General features: G+C 43.9%; 1 protein-coding gene across 1 annotated transcript in view; it reads left to right on the top strand.

Moving 5' to 3' along the window:
- ROR1 (receptor tyrosine kinase like orphan receptor 1) overlaps positions 1–23742 on the top strand; it is a 308600-nt gene that overhangs the window by 220048 nt on the left and 64810 nt on the right. Inside the window, 2 exon segments of the mRNA XM_029618234.1 lie at positions 17090–17377; positions 18346–18376. Coding sequence (XP_029474094.1) covers positions 17090–17377; positions 18346–18376 — 319 coding nt within the window.

The following is a 23742-nucleotide window of genomic DNA, read 5'->3' as shown; positions in this document are numbered from 1 at the left end:
TTTATTTAGTCTTTAATCTGATGTTTCTCCCATCCCATTGGCACAGGGCAAGTTTAGTGCTTCCCACCCAAGGTATATGAATGATTAAAGATGAAATCCATTTTTACACAGTCATTTATCTCCTACCTCTTCAGACTGTCTTCTCATACTATTTTGTCTCTTCACAGTATTTGAAAGGCCCCATAATATTCCTCTTCTCCCCTCTAGTATCAGAACACTACTCCTGTTATTGTCTTCAAAATCTCCAGTAGATGTTCTTGGGCCCAATGGGGAGGTCCATCCTAACTCCTTTCTCCTGCTCCTTTGGATGGCTATAAATTAGGGATGTGCATTTGTTTTAACCAAATTTGCAAAATGAGACGAATAAGGGCCAATTTGTTTTATTTTGGGGCTCCGAAACAAATTGAGAGTACCCCCAAATTAAATAAATAAATCTTATTCGTTTAATTTGGTTAAAATGTATGGTCGAGCCAAGGTCCGAGACCTGGGCCTCGCCTAAGGCATAGGTCGAGGCCTAAATCAGGGCCGTGGCCTAAGCCCGAATGTGATGCTGCGTCTTGGCCTAGTCCCGGGCTGATGCCGGGGACTTGGCCGAGACTCAAACAAAGGCCCAGGCTCCCCTGAAAAATTTTGCTGGTGTCAGGAAATTTCCTGACCCCCACTTACCTGATCCATCAGGTATCCAACGCCGTGACCAGGCCGGGTCCAGAGGCCTGAGCTTTTGCCTAGGCCACAGCCTGGGCCCAGGCCCGACACTGGGGCCTTGTCCAGAGCTGGGGCCCGACGTATGGGCCTAGGCCTGAGCCCAAGCCTAGGCCCAATGCTGGGGCCCGGTCCAGAGGCTGAGTCCCGATGCCTTGGACTAGGCCAGAGCCTGAGCCCATGCCAAAGCACAGACTTCAGGACCTGGTTTCTGGACCAGGCCCCAGCGTCAGGCCTGGGCATAGGCTCTGGTCTAGGCCGGGTCCCAGCATCTGGACCCAGTCTTCAGATTGGGCCCTGGCATCAGGCCTGGGCTTTGGCCTAGACCGAGGTCCAGGAGTCACTACCTGGCTGAGGACGAGGACAAGGCCTGGGCCTAAGCCTCACCAGTGGATCCCCACTGGACTGGGCAAGTGGAGGATCCTGGCCCCTGGCATTTTTACGAGTGAGAGGGTTGGGTGGTGGGGACCCGTTTCATTTTTCTTTTCTTTTTTTTTAATGTTTGATTCATTTTTGGGAGCCTCAGTTTCCTTTTTCTTTGATTTTGTTTTTGGTTTTTTTTTTTAAACAAAAGAAACAAATTAAACGTTAAACGAAACAAAATTCATGGAGAAAACCCGTCCCAAAAACAAAACAAATGTTTTATCCCTGCACTGTATGTCATCCCTCCTCTGGATACAGATGATCCTTAGATTCCCTCTCAGTGAAGCAACCTCTCCATTTGATATTAGAGCAGAAGAGAAACTAACTTTACGGAGTCGCTAGTTAATAGGTACTCAAAACCCAAATAAATCGGCATAAAATATAAAGGATAGGGAGGGTGGAAAGAAGCTCGCATATCCAAAATAAGAGGCTCCATGGAGGCATTAAACAGGAAAAGCAGGGGACAACCATGGGAGAGAAACAGAAAATTCCACACCTAGAAAATAGTGTTCTGGCTTTATATACCAGAGGAACCTACCAAATACTCTCTCCTACAGGGGAACAACCTACTCACAGTTTCAATGTGTTTCCTCCCCACACAAATGGTATGACCTGAATGGTTCCTGGTAGGGATCTGCCAGGATCTCTACACTTATATTTCTCTAAGTTCAAGTAGCCACATCTTTAATAATGAAGAATGTGCAATGCATCAAGCGGGTGCCTTGAAAACCAGGGTGCAGGGAGGGTGCTGCCCTTCTTCAACTCAATCAGAAAGTACATAAAGGGGTAGATTTTATAAAGGGCGCGCACACATGGGCGCGCCAATTTTATAACATGCGCATGCCGACGCACACATGTTATAAAATCCGAGGGCCGCACACACATGCACGCTGGATTTTATATTCCGCGCGCGTATATGCGGGCAGCGCGCGCGCAAGGGGGGGGAGAAATTATGCAACCTCCGTGCGGCAACGCATTCGGGCAGTCCCCAGTTCCCTCCCAGTCCGCTCCAATTAAGGAGCGGACTGGGAGGGAAGGTCCATACCCCCCTATCTAAACTCCCTCCCTCTTCCCCTCTCCTCCCTAAACCCTACCTTTTTTTTTGTTTTTTTCTTTGTTTCGCAACTTGCTTCAGCTCCCAAGCTGAAGTAAGTTGCGCGCACCGGGCCAGCTGCCGGCGCGCAAGTCTTCAGGACAACCAACAATGGTGCTGTCTGGCCCGCCCGCCTCTTCGAGAGGCCCGGCACTTTTTCACGCACTGGCCTTTACGCATATGCTCTGGCCGCTTCAAAAATTCTCCCGGTGCATGCAAAGCCTGGCTATGTGCGTAAAGGCCGGAATTTGCGCAAGTAGGGCTTTTAAAATCCGGCCGATAATCATTAACGAAAGTTGTAAAAGCGGGGCAAAGAAAAGGACAGACATTTATGACTACTTGCAGCAGCTCTTAAAATATACTCTGGCTTTTTATATAGACCTAGGGAAGCTATTTGCTTCGGTCATAGGAGATGTTATTTCGTTCCAGTAACTGCATCTCATAGTGCTTTTCTTGCCATGCATGCAAATCATTTTTATCCACAAAATGAGCACTTTGCTACTTAATCCTGAAGGCAGATACCCAAAAGAATGGACTTTGGGGAAAATCTTTCCATTAGAGATGAGACTGGACTGAGAGAGAGGAATGCATTCTGTACATCTTAGCTTGGGTAAAGTAATGTGGACTCGGTGTTAGTCCACCTGAATGCACAGAAATACAAAAAAAAAGTCAACAAAAATATGTAAGGTGATCTTTTTATTGGACTAACTTAATAACATTTCTTGACTAGCTTTTGGGATGTGCATAGCCACCTTCAGATCAGAACAAAAAATGTACAGGTAAAAGCAAAACATTTCACCTGAATATCCCAGTCTTGTATATTCAGGTAACCTCATCCTTTGCCTTGATCTGTTCATTTCGGTTTCACTGAGGGAAGGTATGTATTTCCTCAAAGCTAATCAAGAAATATTTATTAAGTTAGTCCAAGGAAAAAACGTACTTTTTATTATTTTTGTTGACTTTTTATTTCTCTGATTTTTGAAAACAGCAGAACAACTCAAATGGTCAATGTTATGACTGTTATAGGATCAGTAATATATAATGCTTCACATTTTTTGTGAAACATTACGTTTTCTGTTTCTGTCTGAATAAATGGAAGGTTCTGTCTGGTCCAGAAGAGAGACAACCCAACCCAACCCAAGCTTTCAGCTTTCAACGCCCTGTTTTCCAAAAGTGTCATGCCTTAGACACAGATTGGAGGAAACAGCTTTATAAAGAGGATTCTTTGGCTCTTATTCAATACAGTTTTTTTCCGTAGGCCGTTTGAATTTTAAAAATGAACTTGTACGCCTCAATTTTACAAAATTCTTGTATCCCCATAACTGGCTGCATATCTGGAGATATTGGGCCCGTGTCCTTTTTTCTCACCAGCTGCATAAATTCTGTTCCGGGTGGCTTGGGGGATGCACGTCTGTGTCCCTCGGAGACTTGCTCCTGTGGATAACAGTTTTGCACACCCCTGAATCTCGGTTGGGTGTGCTAAATCACAGTTATTAGCACACCAAAGAAACATTATTTCCCTTCAGAAGAAAAGCGAAAGGAATCCCAGGGATGTTAAAAACCTCCTTTTAATTGGAAAAAAAAAAAAAAAAAGGATAGTTTCATACATTGTGTTTTGTTTGCCCAGCAGTGTGTGTGTCCACAGCAAACGTTTACCCCATGTAAAATCAAGGCATCTTCTGGTAATCGTTGGTGCCACTGGAGTTTCCTCCCCCAACGCTTGTTGTCTGCAATCGGACATTTTGGGGCTTTGAAAATCCAGATTGGTTCCTAAAATCTGTGGATCTGAATTAAGCTCTCTGGGTATAAAAAGGAAAGAAATGTACTTTTTCATATGTGGAGTTTTTTCGGGTGGGGGTGGGGGCGAGGGGGTTCCCTTTTATTATCTCGTTAAAACATCGTGTAAATCCTGTCCCGCTAATGGCTGTGCAATTCTGACTGTGTTTGTACGGTCCTGCTAGCAGCGAAAGCAGTAAATTACCGCAGCTTTCTTTGAATATTTTTTTAGCTCCAGTGGGTTTGCTCTTTTTTGTTTGCTTTTCCAGTGGTAGAGTGAAGAGTTGTGTTTTTACTCCAGAGTCTGTGTTTCTTTAATGACTCATTTTTTTTGAATAAGATAGGATGTGAAATGTGGCTGCAGAACACATTGTGGGCAGCATAGGCTTTTTGTCAAACACTGAAAACAATCACAAACCTTTGTTTTGTTAGGCTTTATTTACGTTAGAAATATTTCTTTCATACTAGTAATTAATGATTTTCTAAATGGCGGGGTATCACATAATTATATACTTGCTTTGCTCCTCCTGCTCTATGTCTGTTTTGAAAGATGGATCGATCTGAGGGTCAAGCGATGTCTTCTGTCCGAAGGCGATATTTCAAATTTCCTGACATTTTTGGTAAAAAAAAAAAAAAATAGACATTTCACAGGTGGAGTAAATTCTAATAACAACCAGACCCTGAAGTGATTGCATGTCAAAATATCAAAATTAACTGCTTTCTTTTGATTCCCAGGTCAGGTTATCTGCACGTTGGGCAAGCTGAGGCTAGGGATGCTTCAGAGGCTGTGTTTACAGCCCCTGGGGGGAGGGAGTCTCAACCTTCGTGCGATGGAGTCACTTGGTGGGGTGAGACATACCATGCTTTCACCTCTTGGATGATGTATGATCAACAATGACAAAGCTGGGCAAAATGTATAATGATTTTTTTTTTTTTTGGCCATGCAAATCACCTTGCCTCTGTTGAATGAGTAGTACCTTCGAGGTCCACTACGAGGATTCAGTCTTGAGACAGGGAAAATGGGACAGCCCGCTCTCCCTCGCTGCTCGCCTTTGACCAATTTTCAGTAGTCACCGGGGAGGAGCTGCTCGAGAGAGATTAGGCTGGGCCATGTTTGTCAGACACTTGTAAACGTAATCGGGGCGCTAGGTGTTCTAACCCCTTCTGCCCATCAGAGAGTGAGCCAGAACTGGCGAACAGGGAAGCTTTGGCTGACCGACTATTCAAAATATTAAAAAGAAAAACCCAAAAAAACCACCACTGGCCATTGGCCTCAGCCTAGAAGCCCTGTCCACCACTATTGCTGCCACAGCTGGAAGAAAACCTTTGAAATACGTTCACAGTTATATTGTTTGATAAAACACACAAGTGCTGCCCCCTCCTCGTCCTCACCTTTACCCATCAGCCCTGCTCCGTGTGGCTTCCTCCAAAGCTCAGGCAGCACCGCCCATGGACTTAGGGAAATTTACAGCAATTATTTATTTTAAGTTAGAAGTTTCCAGAGGTTTGGTTTGTTTTTAATTATTTTATTAATTTGTGGCCTAATTTTTGGTGCCCCCCCCCCCCCACTCCTCCTGTTCATTTTTGTAGCATATGATAATTTTGTCTTATTATGAAATACAGTAATTTTGAGGTTCCCGTACAACAACGTCATGCTTTAGATCCATCAACATTGTGGCCGGACTTCAGGCCCGCATTAACTATGTCCCATTTGAGGTCTGCCACCGTGATGAATGGGTTGAATTGAAGAGGAAAAGTATAAAATAGACACACACACACACACACACACACACAGGGTTAGCTGTGAAGGAAGGTTCAGGGTGCCTTAACCCAGTAGAGAGAGACCTGGAAGCCCAAAAGAGAAGGAAGAAATTGCAAGGCCAAAAAAAAACCAAACAACAAAACAAACAAAACAAAAAAGAAAAGATGCTTTTCTGGAACTGGATAGCGTTAATGCCAAGGCATGTGTCCCCACAGGCTCCATTTTCATGCACACCTGGCCCTGTTACCGCAGAGTGGGTCCTAAAGAGGTAACCATCTGCCCCCGATGGCGTGTCAGTCGTTTGTCTTATGGCTCAGTGTGGAGATTGGTTTATGTATTCCGCGTCACTCTCCTCGGTAGCTTTCCAGGGGCCTGAGCAAAGGAAGATTCTTTTCCTCTCACCCGTGAGCTGGTATCAAAGCTTTCAGCCAGGCAGTCATTAAAGCTTGCTTGTTAACTTCCACAGCGAAAGGCAGGGCTGAAGTCTAACAACTTTACTAGGGCAGAAGACTAATAGGCATTCGATCCATGAAGTAAATACTTGCTTGCCTCCACTTCCAGCAGTGCATTAGTGTAGCCATCTTTCTGTCGAGTAAGCCGAAATTTTGTACAGCGGGCGCTGTGTGTGATACGCACAGAAGGGAGGAAAATATAACTTGCCTTTCATAATCCTCACTGTAGAAATGGGGGTTGGCAAACCTGACCCGATGAAGGAAGCAAAGCTCTCGAAAGGATAGTCCATAAAAAATGTCTCACTGACAGCGGGTTTGTTGACCCCCTGTTTATACATATTCAAGTGGACTAACATGGCAACCACAGTTCGTTCTTTATAACTAGGGCTTCTGATTTTAGGCGTTTAGAAATTGTAAATTTAGGTCTTTATTTTCCAGTCAATTAGGGGTTCTTTGGGGATCCCAAAAATCAATGTTTGTCAGTGTTTTCGCAGCATAAATACTATTGTTTGGGTATCTTTTTGGGGTTGATTCAAATACGTATATTTGTGCAGCTGAGGAATTGTTAGCATGGAAAAGGCACAACCCCCCCCCCCCCCACCCAACCCCCAGAGGACCTAGGGTAGGCAAAGGAGGGGGTGAGAGAGCGCTAGGGGACGTGATGTTTTTTCCATGCTTAACAAACAGCTATTTTACTTTTTTGGCATGGGGGGGGGGGGGTATTTTATCAGGGTTTATCAGAAGCCCTAAGTACAATCTTCTGAAAAGCTGAACTCCTTTCCAGCCCTGGACTTTGCATTGGGATGAGATCAAGGAGTTTCTCCCAGAACTTAGGGCAAGGGGGTTCAGAGGTCACCAGGCAGGGGCCTCTCACTTCCTGCCACCTTCTGGCCAGAAAATAGGACAACAGAAAACCAGTTACTTTTGCCTGCAAAATGTGGGTACCATACGCTATAACGAGTAGTCTAACCTAATGTAGTCAGCTAATAAATCCCCTAGGCTGACGTTGCTGTTAAAGAGCAGAAATTGTACTGAAGCGGTTAACCAGGTTAGTATGTGTACTGAGAAATCGGCAGCCAGAAAGAATAAGCGTCCGTGAAAAAATAGTGCAGCCACTTCAGCAATCAGGGTAAAGAAGTAAGGTTTGATGAAGAGAGACAAAAAGACCAGGGGTCAAGGTTTTTCTGTGTTTTTATTGTGTAAACCTCAGTAGGAAGCTGAGTTCTGAGAGAGAGAAAAAAAAAATTCTGGGCAGGGGAATACAGTAAGTGACCTTCTCCTCCACCACAGAGCGCTGAAGGATGCCCGATTCATTCATTTGGGCCTGCTGGCCGGATAATCATAACTGTCTCCATACTGATGCACAGCAGGAATGCAGCACCGTGGACACATCTCTTTATTTATTCATCGTAACGGGATTCCATGTCCTCGCTCCATCATTGCCGTCTCCTCCCTCTCTCTCCCCCCCAAAGGTTACTTTCTTGTGCCACAGATAAGGAGTCAGAACAGTGGGTTAGTGTGTATGGCTGGCATAGGGAATCTTTCACATGGACTCGGCAGTGTCTCTGTAGCAGAGTTATAAACATATTGCTAATGGAGATTGAAATTCCTTAGCCAAAATGCCAGGATTTTAGCTGTCAGTCCATCTGTGCTAAGAGTATTTCCTACCAAGCATGGTTATGGTAAAGCTGTAAACCCATGCGTAAGTTACTCCTTCAGATTCTGTAGGCTCGTGTTCTAAATGGCAGTCAGCCCCATTTCATGTGATACATTTGTTGCAGCCAGATGTTTCAGTATTAAGGGTGTAATGCTTGGATATTGCATTTGTTGTCTCCAGTTTGTGCTGTTCGGATCGTGGAAATGACTGATGATGTGCTGTGGTATGTGTGTAGGCGTTGGCAAAAACTCAAACCCAGAGATATACATTTCAGACTAGGCTGACCATACATTATCCTGAGACATTTTACAATTCGTGTAGTCCTAGTTCAGTGTTCATTCCCATAAAACGTTCTGCTGCTGAATTAATTCTGATCCTTGACTTCTGATCCGTTTGTGAAATCCACTTCAATCCTCTGGCCCCGCTAGCCCCTCCGTTTCCTATATAACACACTATAGAGCAAATGCATGTCTACAGGGGAGGAGAGGGCTATAGTTACCCTGCTTCAGCATTCTAAACACAACAGGGTCCATATTCAGAAGTCATTTAGACGGATAACTCATGATATCCATCTAGATGTGAATCAGTTATTTACTCTTTCGAATAATAGAAAGACTAGGGGGCACTCCATGAAGTTAGCATGTGGCACATTTAAAACTAATCGGAGAAAGTTCTTTTTCACTCAACGCACAATTAAACTCTGGAATTTGTTGCCAGAGGATGTGGTTAGTGCAGTTAGTATAGCTGTGTTTAAAAAAGGATTGGATAAGTTCTTGGAGGAGAAGTCCATTACCTGCTATTTATTACGTTGACTTAGATAATAACCACCGCTATTACTAGCAACGGTAACATGGAATAGACTTAGTATTTGGGTACTTGCCAGGTTCTTGTGGCCTGGTTTGGCCACTGTTGGAAACAGGATGCTGGGCTTGATGGACCCTTGGTCTGACCCAGTATGGCATGTTCTTATGTTCTTATCTTAATGGCTAGTACCGCCATATTCAGCCTCTTATCTGTCTAAATTATAGCCGAATATGTTATCTGACTATAATTTATCCAGATAAAAAAAGAGGCATTCTGAGGGCATTTCTGGGAGGGTTTTAGTTATCCTGCTAACTTAGCCAAATTTAATTTATATCTGGCTCTGTTATCCAGCCTGTGTCGCCAGATAACTTGCTGTCTATCCGGATATCCTTAAAAGATATCCAGGTAAGTAGCACTTTGGGGGGTGGGGGGGAGTAAAAGGCCACGTGGCCCGATTCCCTCCTTCCTTCAAATTTTGTCAAAAGCCCTGTCAGGCCATGCACCCCCCTCTCCACATCTCCTCCTAAATGGTAACGTTGGTTCAGGGGGTCCGCTGATTGGGACCCCTCTCCACCCCACATACACCCATTCTCTTTAAAAAAAAAAAAATAAATAAATAATAGTAGTAGTGGGCCAGAAAGTACCCCCTGCCTGCTCGGACCCCTCCCATCCCTCCTCCCCCCCCCCCCCCCCCCCCCCCCCGACACTTACAAAACCTCTGCCAGGAGCAAGGTACAGTAGATATTTGCTTGTGGTGCTGGAAACCTTAGCTATAGCTTACGCTTCAGCAGTTCCCAATAGTGCAGTAAACTTAAAAGTAGGAGTCCCACAAATAAATGCAAGAAGATGTTCATTCTCTCCTTCTCTTGTGTCCGGATCCAGCACTTTAAATAAAACACACCGGTAGATTTCACGGACATGCTTACTCAGTCACTGGTCATTGAGCAAAAGTTGTTCAGCTCACAGCTTCTATTTCTACTAATGAAGATAGTTTCTGGGCAGAGCTCACATTCTCAATTTCATAGTCCACTGGGGATTCCAGGCAGGATTGGTTTTGGTCACAGATCATGCAGAGCGAGTTGCAGCTTCAGCTCTCTGCTCAAGACACAGCAGCAAGCACATAGGATTTGCGCTGGCTCCTGGTTCCTTCTTTTTATCCAGGTCTGAAGACAGCCAGTTGAACTGGTAGGCAAAGAGCCACCTATGTAGTTTACCACCCAACTTTGTTGAAGAAGTAGGAGAGACAGACGGAGCGGTGGGTAAACCAATCCGGTGGCTCACCCTCAGAGTTGGGGGTAAACTAAGTTGCTCTTTGCCTACCTAATGAACTGGCTGTCTTCAGACCTGAGTCAAAAGCAGGAACTAGGAACCAGTGGAAACCGGTGTGTTTTTTTGTGTCCCACTCTTGTTGGTTTCCAAAGAAGGGGCTGCAGGAACATGGGACTTCAGCTTGACTGGGCTGGCTTACGTTTCCCTGGCTCATCTTGGATTTTTTTAATGTGAACAGTCTCTGATTGTTCATGTGAGCTGTCTGCTAGGTAAGACTCTGCTTGGTTTAGGCAACTCTCCCACCTAACCCATGACTTTTGGCAGCAGTTTTATAGCAGATAAAGGTCAAATGAGTGTCCAGCTCACGAGTCATCTGTTTTCAGACACGCAATGGGGTCAAAGACAGGACACATCTAAGACGGAACCGCTCAGATCTTGTTGAGCAATCCAGATTGGATATAGTCCTAGCCAAACTAAGGCAGACATACTGCTTTACATTCAGAATGAACCAGCTTGCTCTTAAGGTAGAAAAATAACAAAATGGACTGAGCTCCCTTTTTTTTTTTGTAGGGACTTAAAGCAAGCTTCCCATTTGCCTAATTATCAGGGCATGTATTTCCAAATTTGATTTCAATATGCTCAGTGAAAGTTTGCTTGCTGCAGGAAGGAAGGCTAAAATTCCCGGCACGTGCGACTCTAGTGCCTCAAAAAAAAAGGTGTTCCCCCGTGCAAGAATGGCAGAGCACATTGCCGTGGCTATTTTTTTTTTTTGACTTGGCTGTATAGATGTGCTACAGCTTTAGGCATGATAACGGTTTAAAGGATTCGATGAATCTTTCCGTTCTATAAACCTGTTCTTGAATGTGAGTCGTGCTGCACTTCCATGCAAAATGACTATTTGCATCTATCTTTAGTCTTTTAACCCTGACTACGCACCGACATGCGTGTCCTAATGCACTCGAGCTGGGCGCGCGGGTCATGCTCGGATCCCACTTGAACCTTTTCCTCTTGGTTTATAATGCCATCCGATATCCATCCGTGGACTGTGGGACAGGAACGGACAGTTTCTTTTTTTTTCATTGCAGTCTTCGCTAGGTGACCTTTAGTTACATTTTTGCCTGGTCCCCCAGTGGGAAATGTTTAATTTCTTGTGCTTTTCTTTAACCATAGTTTATTTTGTAAGTTATGCCGATTTTTTTTTTTTTTTAAGTACTTTGTTGGTTTTGTCACTTAATTTATAGTTACCGTGTTGAATGAATCATGTGTACGCTGGCAGAAGAAAAACAAGAACTGCAAGGGGAGCAATAAAATAATACCCTGACAGCTTTATTAAAACTGAAAAAAAAATGGTTACTCGGTAGGAGAGGCTCACACAGTAAAAGGCAGCGTCAACCAGATCTTGTCAGCCCTTCACAATAAATATCTGTGTTTGGGTGGGGAACAGTGGTCATCTGAGGTGTAGACTCTTTCTCCAAAGAAGATGCTGGTTTGTCAGACACAGGTCGAGTTTGGTGTCACGATGCGGGAGAGAGTTATAGTGATGGGTCGTGCACTAAAAAAAAACTAAACTGAAGTCCAGCTCATTGGTTTGACACCTGGGCCTGCCAGGGCTGGGGGGGGAGTCTGGGAAGGCAGTGTTCAGAGCGCCTGCGGGGAAAGAGTCTCAGTTATTACTCAACAGTGACACCTAGAGGCCAGACGTAGGGTCCACATTAGCCAGATTTCGAAAGGGGTTTGCTGTTTGTTATGGCTGTGCCGAGCTGGAATGAGGATATGAAATGGAGTGGGTGGGGGGGGGGGGGCAGGGAGAGGAAACTGAGTAGTTATGATGGTTCAAGACACTGTTGCCCAATAGAGGCTGGCTTGGGTTTATTTTTATTTTTTTTATATTTATATTCCGCTTTTCGGCACTTCATTGAACTGAAAGCCAAAAAGCAGCAGGCGGAAAGTACTTCTCCAAAAGAAACTTAACCTAAACTGAAAGATTGTTTTATTTAGGGCAGCTGCCACCCTGGCCAATCAGACCAAAATACTCGGCCATGGTTGTGTGATGGTATACTGCTAATAACAATTTCTTTTTGGAAATGGGCCAGGATTCACAATCTGGGAGCCTAGTGATTTGGGATTTACTTTGAATTTTGGTTTTCAATCTGACCCCCCAATTGCAAATTTAGATAGAGGATCTCAGGTCGGGATTGTGCTGCAGGAATAAGACTTCTTTGGCCATACTATAACAGACAAAGACAACTTGTCGAAGCCTGTTGGATTTTTTTGAACTTGGGTTTCCAGCACGGCCATCCTCAGTGGTACCCTGTTGTGTCATCAGATGCCACAGTGGACTTAGGACATTCTTTTTGGGTCAATGCCATCCTCTAGAGCAGTGGTTCTCAACCAGTGTGTCAGCAAGGGGTGGAAGGTGTGTCACCAAAAATTTGAGATGGCTTTCTATAACAGCCAGATCTGCTTGCTGCTTGAGGAGAAAGCAGAGTAAGGAGCTGGAACTTAAAATTCCTCATCACCGCTCCCCGTTGCTGCTTTTCCCTCAACCCCTGGCAATCACTGCCACCACCAATCCAAGCCAGAAATGTTGCAGGCATGCCGTACCCTGCTCCGCCACCCCACTGCACCTCCCCCTCACCCCACTTCTTGGAGTTTCAGTTTTTCTCTGTCTGCTTGATTACAGTTTATGGTCTTTTATTCTGTAATACGTAAGAGTCCGTCTGCATGTTTGACAGAGGTGAGGGATTCTGCTAACTAGGATGTAGATTCTGTGTAGGAATCTAGAGCAGTCTGGCTTTGTTTTTCCAATAGTAAGTGCACTGTGTTCTATATTTGCAGTCTTTGCTTTGTTTTCATAGGTACAGTTGTTGCTGTTCATGTCCTGGGTGTTAGTGCTCTTATGGTATGGCTGGTGTGCTATATGATTTCTAAATGTCTTTTTAGCAGGTTTTCATCTTATTTCACAAAGTGGCTGGCAGGGAAGGGATTTTGAAGGTGATTTGAAAATAGTTTTTGTATGGTGAGTTGAAAGGGGAAATTTCCTAACTCTGCTCTGTATAAATTCCAGAAGAGGTCAAAACTTTCCGAGATTAACAGTGAAATGCATGAGAGTTTTGTCTGTATCGGGAAAACTGTGTGCTGCACATGCATATCAGTCCCAGATTTCTCATTGATGCAGTAAGCAAAGATTAACATTTTTGTGAAAAAATAACATTTAATAATGATATTTTATTAGCAGTTATTGAAATTAAAGAATGCGATCTTTCTCCTGCATCCTTTTCAACAATAAAATATCTAGGATTTTTTGGGGTTTTTTTTTTAGTATAGCTGTTAAATGTGGTGTGCAATGTGTCACGCACGTGAGCATCATCTGTCAGGTGTGTCATGACGGAAAAAAGTCTGAGAACCACTGCTCTAAAGGATGAATGCTATTCAAGTGCCAGAGTAAATTGCCGCTGCAAAGTTGTTGGGGTTTTTTTTCCTGCTTTTAGCTGCTACAGCAAATAACAATCCCACAAGCAGCATACTGCTCGGTAGGGAGTCCTGAGATGAGCTCAGAAAAATCTCCTCTGATCAGAGGAATGCCTTCTTACTCTCTAAAGCTTTTTTTGTTTCATGGTGGGTGCTGGGATATTGATCTGAGATTACTGGTTAGTCTCTGTTCTCTGCTTCATTATTGAACCTGATATTCCATTCCTGCCAGCTGGAGTGGATTTATCATCCTTTTCCTCCTAAGCAACAGTAACAGTGGCAGCAGAACTATTAGTCATCCTCATCATCAAAGGAAGTAAATGTGGGATAACCTGTATTTACCCAGAATGATCAGAGACAGTGATTGTTGTAGTCGTTTTCTTGTCTTTATGATGTACAAAACACAGCAGTTCTGTACCACTGTTGTACAAGTTCAGCAAGAATCGCTTCTAACCAGAACACTGCAGGGTAACACAGTACTGCTTCTCTGACTGTACCTACACAGTCAGTGCCAGTAACGCTACAGGCAGGCCTCGATTTAAGGCATTTCAAGTTCTGACAATTCAAAGTTACATTTCTCCATTGACACCTGTTATCCAGCTTGCAATGTTTGCTTTGACTTTAAGGTGCCTCAGTGTCTCCCAGCGGGTCGTGTTAGCACGCTGATGGTTGTGAGGCCCTGGGAGAAGGCATGTAGCAAGAGCGCTGAGGGCATCCTCTCCTCGGAGCAGTGTCCGTGCAAAGTTCAGTAGGGCATAAAAATATTTAGAACCCAACTTTCAAAACTGTCCGTGGTACACCTTTTGCGTACCTAAGTGGGCCCGTGGAGATGTGTGGCAGGAGCTGCACAGTTTATAAAATACCCTGTATGTTTCAGTATGCATGTATATTTGTAATGCAGGAGCACACGAACTTTCTCTGCCCATTTTATAAAAATAGGCATGTATATTTCATGCATGTAATAACTGTAACAATTCAAGAGTAATAATGCAGAGTCAAGTATAATCCACTTCTGAAGATATTTGGTTGTGTGCCTACTTAGAATCAGCAGTTTGCTAATACTTCCACCAATTCACCCAGACCTTCGCCAGTTTACCTAGATCCTCCAGCACTTCACTCTGAACCCCCCCCCCCCCCCCCCAATCAGTTCACTCAGACCTCCAGCTCAAAAGTTACAGACAAAAGGCAAGTCTTGATTTCAATTGGCAGGTGTAAAAGTGTACAGACAAGTTCAGTAATGTACCTGTGTATACCATTTATAGAACAGTAATGTTAACATCCGTGGCTTGCGGGCCAGGCCCACAAGCTGCCTCACTTACCCCAAAGCTGCCGGCTCCACTCCAAGACCTGAATGCCACCTCTCACTGACCGCCGCCACGAGTGGCAGGAAACGCCACCATGCCTAGCCTCCTCCTGCTTCCCTAAGTGCATGCCGATGGCAGGAACTTGGCACGGTGCCTCTTGACAACATCACAGGCTCCCACTACTTAAGGGCTCTTCACTCAAGCTTCCTTGCCTCAGCAACAGGTCTCCTGGAGTGCCTCATGTCCAAATGCATGATGCATCCTGCATTGTCTTCTAGCTTTGATCGTGTCCTATCCTTGTCCTGCCTTGTCCGTTTCTTTGCTTTGACTTGTTCCTTGTTTTGCCCTGTTCCCTTCCATGGGCCAAATTTGCTCACAATAAGCATATAAGCAGTTCTACAGGTTCTTCACCCTTCTTCATTGTCTTCAGACACCACCCCAGGATACCTAGGCCAGTCGCCACTCCTCTGACAGCTGTCCAGTTGCTGCCTTAAGTGGCAAAGAACTTCAAGAACTATGGCAGAAGACCCATCAGCTTCTGAATCAAGCAGCTTAGCACTCTAAGGAGCAAGTGGACAAGACTCATCGTCCGGCGCCTCTTTTATATCCAGGAAGTTTGGTTTGGCTGTGTATCAGGAATGACCGGCTGAAGATACCTTCTCTAAAATTCACCCCATGCTTTTTTGGGCTGGGGTGAAGACTACGTTTTCCTCCTTCTTTACGATACATGACGCAATTCACATCTCATTCTCTAGCTCGTGCTGCTCTCCTGGCCAGATAGGCCCCGTTTCAGGCCTCTGAGTTAGTTGCTGGGGGAGACACTCAGTATGAAGTACTGGATATGTTGGATTCTCGGAGAGCTTGTGGTCAGCTCCAGTACTTCATAGCTTGGAAGGGATATGGGCCAGAAGAAAATTCATGGGAACTTGCCCCCAATCTGCAGGCTCCCCAGCTAGTGGCAGAATTCCACCGCAGGTTTCTCTTGAAGCCCAAGCCCAGAAGATTGGGGAGGGGACATTGGAGTAGGGGTACTATTACAATCCGCAGCTCTCAGGATGGGCCCGTGAGCCGCCTCACTCCAAAGCCACCGGCTTCATACCACAGTAGGGATGTCACTTCTTGTTGACCACCGCCATGAGTAGCAGGAAACTCCATCATGCCGAGCCCCCTCCAGCTTCCCTAGGCACATGTGCACCCGATGTCCCAGGACTTAAAGGGCCCGCGGCGGGAATTCAAGTGCGGATCCTACTACTTAAGAGCTGTTCACTTAAGCTTCCTTCATCAGCAACAAGTCTCCTGATGTGCCTTGTGTTCAAGTGTGTGTTGTTTCTGTGTTGTCTCCTTGCCTTGCCTTGCCTTGTCCGTTTCTTTGCCTTGTCTTGTTCCTTGTTTTGCTCTGTTCCCTTCAGCTTGACTTCTTGATTTCTGACCTTGGCTTGGACCCTGACCTTCCATGATCACTGCCTGGACCTGACCCGCTACTTTGGACCCAACTTCACTCCGTCTGCTGCCTGTTCTTCGTCTTTGCTTTCTGCTGCTGGCCCCAACCTCTGGATCATTACTCGACTCTGCTGTCTGCCGCCTGCCCTGACTCTCGCCTGGGTTTGGACTTTCATCTCTTGACTGCCCTAGGGAACTAAGACCTGCTGGCTTCCAAACCCCAAGGGCTCAACCTGTGGGGAAGGCAATTAGTATAGGCAAAGCTCCAGCTAGTCTCACTATAGAGCTCTTCCACCAGCTGCCGGTGTGGGCCTAGTGGGCTTGCTCACTAGTTTGCGCCAACCAAGGGTCCACCATTCCTGCGGGCATTACAAGTAACTTGTGCATGTACTTCTGAATCTGGCACTCCCCTAAACTGCCCTTTTTTTTTCCTGTTAATATTTACGCGCAATACTGCATGCATATGTCTACTCTCATTAATCAAATATGATGTGTGCACGTACATACTACTTTCGTGCAAATGTGCTAATTTTACGCATATAATTACTATGTAAATTACCTCTTGAATGCTTTAAAATGTATCTGCGCTTTTTACAATACTGTGTATTACTAAAATGCGCGTTGTTTTGGTGAAAATAGGTTATTGGGCCTTGGTGCTGGAACCAACCTCCCCATTTATAGCATTGTTCTCATGGGACAATCCAGCTCTTGCTGCTTCATGGTCCATCACGTTAACCTGAAGCATGAACTGTCTCCTTTCTTTAATCCTCTTTCCTTATTTGCAGAGCACTTCTGTTCAGTCAAAAAAAAAACATTGTATAGCTCATAGAATTATGCCACACAGGAAACACTAAGCATATTTCCTATAGATGCCAAATGAGACAAACCCCTAGCCCACCTGACCTAAAATGCATGTTTCTGTGTGTGTTTTTATAGATTATTACTTGCTGCTCGATGAGCCCATGAACAATATCACTACATCCCTTGGCCAGACGGCAGAGCTGCACTGCAAGGTCTCTGGGAACCCTTCACCAACAATACGCTGGTTGAAAAATGACGCCCCTGTCGTTCAGGAGCCCAGGAGGATATCGTTTCGTGCCACCAGCTACGGATCTCGATTAAGGATCCGCAATCTTGACACTACTGATACTGGCTACTTTCAGTGTGTTGCCACTAATGGCAAGAAGACTGTATCGACCACAGGCGTCTTGTTTGTCAAATTTGGTAAGTCCTCATCACTGACGGTAACCGTGAGCAAGGCGAATGCGACTGTCCACGCCTGTGTCAAGGCATTCTCATAGACGTTGATAATTACACAGTAATACTCGTGTTGTTATTTAGTATAATTAGGAATGTCTGGTGTATGGGGCTACAAATCGTACTTTGTAGGGAAGACTTCTTAAAGATTCAACTTCAAGAAACATTTTAGCATGTTTAGGATTGTAAATAAGGTTGGCAATGCTGAAATGTATAGATGTGCATATAGTGTCATTCTGTAGCTACATACATGCTCTGCATCTTTTTCTAGAGGTCAGTTCTCTGTTCCCTGATTCTCCCTTGAACCCTGTTTGAATCTACAGGGTCTGTGGCCTATAAACATCTATAAAATCAGGCATGCAAAAAATTAAAAAAAAAAAAAAAAAAAAAAAGATAAAACACCATAAAGATGCTAATTTTATTTTGCCTCCATGGAATGTACATTGTTATATAATAACATTACAGAACTGCAGCTGTGGATTTCAGCATAACCAGCTTTTGAGAGCCTATAGTGAAAAGATGCTTCTCATAGAAATGTTCAGAAAGCAGTAGAAAATGTGGCATGCCCTGACCCTATCACCCTAGAAAATGGATACTTTTCTGTTTTCAGAAGTTTCGCTACATCCACAGGCTCAGGAAATAAAAAAAGCCTTTTTAATTTAGGAGGACCCCTTAATCCTGTATTCAGCAGCATTCCCACCAATCCTGTGTTCTAGATGACTTGTTTGTAATTGCTTTATTTATTCTGGCCTCTGTTAGGACCAGCTCTGATCAATACAGACTGGTCCCCCACAGCTGTCTTTTAATAAAAAAATCACTGCGGTGGAATGTGTAACAAAAACAGCTGTATTATGAGAGAGAGCTTGGGTATAAAATAGCATTTTCTCTCTTCCTTTATTAAATCATCTCTTTTCACCTCTTATATTCGACTCCAGGTCCCCCGCCGACTGCAAGCCCAGGATCATCGTAAGTTTAAATCTGTCTTGCATGTTACTTGCTATAAAAAATGTAAAATGCAGTTCATATGTGCATGTAAAAATCACACTATAATTAACTTCTACAGTTAAAGCACTGGTACTACTTCAAAATTTCATCTTTCCTGTTTCTTGCTTTGTATTACTTCTTCTCTTGCTGTTGATCTTTATTCTCCTTTCTTTAAAATGCTAATACATTGCATTTTCTTATATTTTTTATGCATTCTCTGGAATAAAAGGTGTGCCTTTTTATCACTACTTATTTAAAACAATGTCTTCTTAGATTTCATAGATTTCATGCTGCATTTGTGCTTTATTATGTGTACTGGTGTGATGCCTGCCTGGGGATCTGGTAAGGTATCGGTAGCTCAATCCAGCAGCGCCTCTGGAATACAAGTTTTGTTAATGGCTCTTGTTTCTTGGAGTATGTTACGTACAGCACTGTTTTTTGGTGTCACAAAAACACATAAAGGACAATTTTTAAAGCCATGACTGCAGGTAAATAACAATTTCTGCATATAAATTAGATGCCTGAACATCACCCTCCACAATGCACGTGCATTTAGCTGCATGTAGGGGTGTCGTTGCTGGGAACGAGCGGGGTGAGAAAATAATGCACGTAGATTTATCTTCGGGTCTCATGTGCAAATGTCTTCCTTGTGTGATCCTTTAGCATCCAAAACCATCTGCAGACTGCAACCAGAGCTTGTCGTAATTAAAGACAGTGTTCTTCACTGGCACTATTCACAGTTGCTATAATTTCTTCCTTCAGGTTCGGAACTTTATGTGAGTTATTCTTGATAGGGATGTGCAAACACATTTTTTTTCATATTCATTTTGTTAATGCGTTTTTGTTTTGTTTTTTTTTATTTGGTTTTCATTTTCTGCGTTTTTTTAATTCTTTGTTTTCGGGGGGGTTTTAAAATGCTTGATGCTGTTTCTATTTTAATTAGTGTGCATATTTGCCAGAAATGAAAACATTTTTCATTTGTTTGAAATTTTTCAGTTAACTTGAAGCAAAATGAAAACGTTGTGATTTGTACAATTTTACGCTTTTGTTTCAAACCAATACATATCCCTAATTCATGCTATATTTAAGGACTCCCCATAAAAAGCAATTAGATGGAAATCAGGAAAATCTGATGGCCAAGACTGCCCAGTTCCAGCATGACCAGAATATAGATTTCAGATGATACTTTCGTGAAAAGGCTGATTGAGGAAATCCAAAACTAAGCTGAGTGTATTCAGTCGCACATCATCTTGCTGGAAAAATGTTTCCTCAAAGTCCGTTTCCTTGCCTTGATGAAAAGAAATAAATTGATCTTGAAGGACCTTTAGATAACGATCAGCATTCACTGTTTTGCTATGAAAGGCTGATGTGCAATTGCAGCTGAGGAAATAGAAACAGCATCAAGCATTTCTGGGGATACAAAGGTGATTCCATAAATTTCTGGGGGGTTTCCTGAGGTCAATCTACACCCTTTCTGCATGATCAGGTATGCGTTGACGTGAAAATGCACTTTGCTGGTAAACAAAATTTCGCAAATACCTCTAGGATTATCTGCCAGAAATCAAACTCAAATTGCTTGTTTTTGTCAACGTCGCTGAGGGATTGTTTCATTTGAATTTTGTAAGGAAGCAATTTTGTCACCTGAATCACTTTATAAGGCAATGTTTGTTTTTCACCAAGTCACTGAAACTGTCGTCTCACAAATGTAGTGCGCGCGCACGCGTGCAGTGTTCTTTGACGCTCTCGCTACCTTCTGCTTGCCGACTCCACCCTGCTTCTTCTCAGTGACAGCACCGGTCTCTTCAGATAGTTTCACTAGTCTGCTTGTTGCTGATCTGATTGGAGATACTTTGCCCTCATATTTTGCTCGAAATTCCCACCGCACTTGAATAAAGTTTGATAAAACCTTTTCGCTAGAAACACGCTCGGCTATGTTGCACTCTGCAACTTAATGAAGCCACTGCTTGGAGTCAGCGCTGTACAGACATAAATTCCTATGCCCTGCATATTCAGTGACACGAGAAATGACGCTGTCAGTGACATCTGTCATTAAATATAAGAAATTAAACAGAGGTATTGTTTGTGAATGCCCACCTTGTTACTGGAAATGATCAAGAAGGTGTTTTCATGCACTTTTGACAGGGGGCATTTTCAAACCATCCACATTGCGAGAAAGAACACGGGGTGAAATTTCAAAGGGTTATGTGCATAAAAGTTAGCAATATGTGCTATTTTATGAACATCAAAAAGTACGCATTGTTACATTTTGCACGCACATATACGCATGAAAAAAAAGGGGCGGACCAGGGGTGTTCCGGGGCAGACTAACGGTTCTGCATGTAAGTTGCTATTTTAGAAGGCACTTGCGCACATACATTTACATAATTCTACACCTGCTGATTATCTTGCGTAATTTGATATCAGTCTTGTTTACTGTGTATTATTACCTGGGCAGGAGATTTGGGTGGGGGGGGGAGTTCAAGTAGAAGAACCAGGAGAGTCTCAATAACCTGGAGATGGACTGGGCGAACCAGCAGAGCAATTGAAGAACTGGTAATTTCAATTACGTGTGCATGTTTTGGAATATACCAACTTCTGTGCGTAAATCAGGTTGTACACGAGTAAGTCCTACCTTGCGCATGTATATTTTTAAAATTGGTAGGAAAAGTAAATGTGTTCAGTACATTCAAATACTCGCGCTTCATGCCTTCCCATGTTTTGTGCGTAACCATCAGACGCGCATATGTTATGTGTATATTTTATAACAGGGGAAGTGCAGACAAACTTTATGAAGAATCCACACAGAGTCCAAAAACGATGTTGTAAAATTTTTAAATCAGTACGGCAACGCCACGATTCAAAATTTACATGACATCCAATGCTTAAATAGACCCCTGACACGGTCCCGTGTTTCGCCGTGCGGCTGCATCGGGAGGGACAGCAAAGAATTTAAATGGCTTAACCGCAGTTCAGTGCACAACTTAAGTTGTAAATTTTGAATCGTGGCGTTGCCGTACTGATTTAAAAATTTAACATCATCATTTTTGGACTCTGGGTGGATTCTTCATAAAGTTTGTCTGCACTTCCCCTTGGATTTTCAAGATATATACGTGCAGTAGTCCTCCTTATTTGTTTTTGGATTAATATTTTATAACATGCGCATTTCTGATGCGTTGGTATATGCGGCCACGCAGAGTTGTTTAAAAGTTATCCTTTATGCATACTTTGGGCTCGTGAGCTGTGCACCAATTTTCAAAGGGGAAATGTGCTCATACGTTCACTTTGAATCTTGCTGTGGGTTCAAAGCCCCTATTTTCGGTGAGGGTAGATTTTTGCTGGAAAAGTACGCATGTAGATTTGAAAATACTGTCTAAGAACGTCCTCTTCCCCCCCCCCCCCCCCTCAACCTAAACACTCCCCCAAAAATGCCACCTTTCAACATGAGTAAACGTCTGTGCTTTGCTCCACAACACAAATACCCGTAGCCGCACTGAAAGGGAGGTGTTCTCAGGGGCGAGTTTAGGTCAGGGGTGGGGGAAAGCAGGTTCTTAGATGGCATTTTCAAATCTTGGTGTGTACTTTTTAGCCACATTGAGGCAGGACAGTTTTAAGACAGCCAATTAATTAGGCAAAATACATTTTACCCATGAAAATCACTGACAAAATTGTCCTCTGAATGCTAATATCTCTTAGTATCTGAAGAAAAGGGACCTAAATTATTTTGTTTTTAACAACTGAATTATGAAAAGGATGTGTTGATATTGCAACTTTTAAAATTCAATTAAAAGACAAACATTCATAAGATAGTTTTGTTCCTGTGATAAACACTAGCAGATCTCTTTGACAAAAAATATATATACAGTATATGTAGCCCCTGCCCCAACTTCTCTTCAGTGGCAAAGGCTCACGTGGGAGGTCGTAGGTCACAGCTGCACACATTCTCCTTTCTGCACAGGGCGGGAAGTGTCAGTCTTTTAAGACCCTTAAAGGTTTTTTTCTTCCTGGAGCTACTTTGCAAGCAGTCCAGTAACGGAACAGACTCTGCACTGTAACTGTTGTTCAAAAATGAAATCCTTTCACTGGTAACTTGATTGAAGGAAACAAAAATCACTATGGAATACATTTTCAAAGGAGTTTCGTGTGTAAAAGTAGCAATTTTTTAAAGCCCCATTTACGCCTGTAAAATCTTTTTGAAAATCACAGTGAGTGTAGTAGTAGGGTTTTGTGCACAATCGGTACAGAAAAATAAAGTTTCTTGTATAAAGGCCGTCTTAGTTGTGCACATCTCTGGCATGGAAGACCTTCCTTGGGCACTTCCCCTGATACTTGTATTTTGGATGCAGCTCTCTTTAATCCAAATGACTAAAGCAGATGAGCCTCTGGCTAATTTTTTTCTTTTTTCAGACAGCCACGCTAGGGACCTTTCCTCTGTTAGGCAGTCATCACTGTGACTCCCACACAGGTCACTCCTCTTTCTCCAACACCTAAAGAAATCCCTCTCAGAGCAAGAAGTTAGAGCTTAACGCCCCTCTCCTTAGAGACTTCTTTCATGAATCCTCAGTAGGGATCTCATTCATTTCAAACAAAGGCTAAAAATAGTACGAATGAGGCCATTTTTTATTCTTTCCAGACGGAAGAAACCAAAAATGCCTGTTCATGAAAATTCCCGAAAATGTTTTAGTATATATAAAAGGCCTTCTGTTTGCCCTCTCACCCCAACAAAAGACTTGGAGCCCAGGCTGGGCCTAGCCAGAGCCTTCCTCTCCCTCTGACCCTTCCTCTCCCTCTGAGCCTCTTCCCTCCTGCCCAGCCAGCTCCTCTGACCCCCCCCCCCTCTCCCTCCCAAAAGTCGAGGGCTGGGGACCTCCCCCTTACATGAGGCTCCATTGGTTGTAAAGGGCAGGCATAGGCATCACTCTTGCCCTATTGCATACGAACATGTGGCTGCACAACACAATGCCGGCTGCACCTGAGAAAGGTGCCAAAGCGATGTCACTTCTGCGCCGCTCAGGGTAGCCAGCACCATCGTTTGTTAAGAGACCGAGAGACAGGAGAGGAGTGAGTGAGTGAGTGAGTGAGCATTGCTCCAGCCCTTTACAACCACTGTACTCCCATGGAAGGGATAAGTGGGGAGGTAAGGGAGGTCCCCAGCCCCTAAGACCTTAGGAAGAGGAGGGATGGGGTTGGAGGAGTCTAGCTAGGCCCAGCTGGGCAGACCCAGGCCCCAAGTAGTATTGCGAGAGGGAGGGTTGGAGGGGTCTGGGGAAGCCCCAGCTGAGCTTGACCAGTTGGAGTCAGAGAGGGGTTGGAGGGGTCTCCAAGAGGCCAGTTTTGATTTACCGTACTTT

Source organism: Rhinatrema bivittatum, chromosome 10 (assembly GCF_901001135.1).
Source record: "Rhinatrema bivittatum chromosome 10, aRhiBiv1.1, whole genome shotgun sequence".
Taxonomy (NCBI): Eukaryota; Metazoa; Chordata; class Amphibia; order Gymnophiona; family Rhinatrematidae; genus Rhinatrema; species Rhinatrema bivittatum.
Note: the sequence above shows the minus strand (reverse complement) of the source record. Positions and strands in the feature narration are given on the sequence as shown.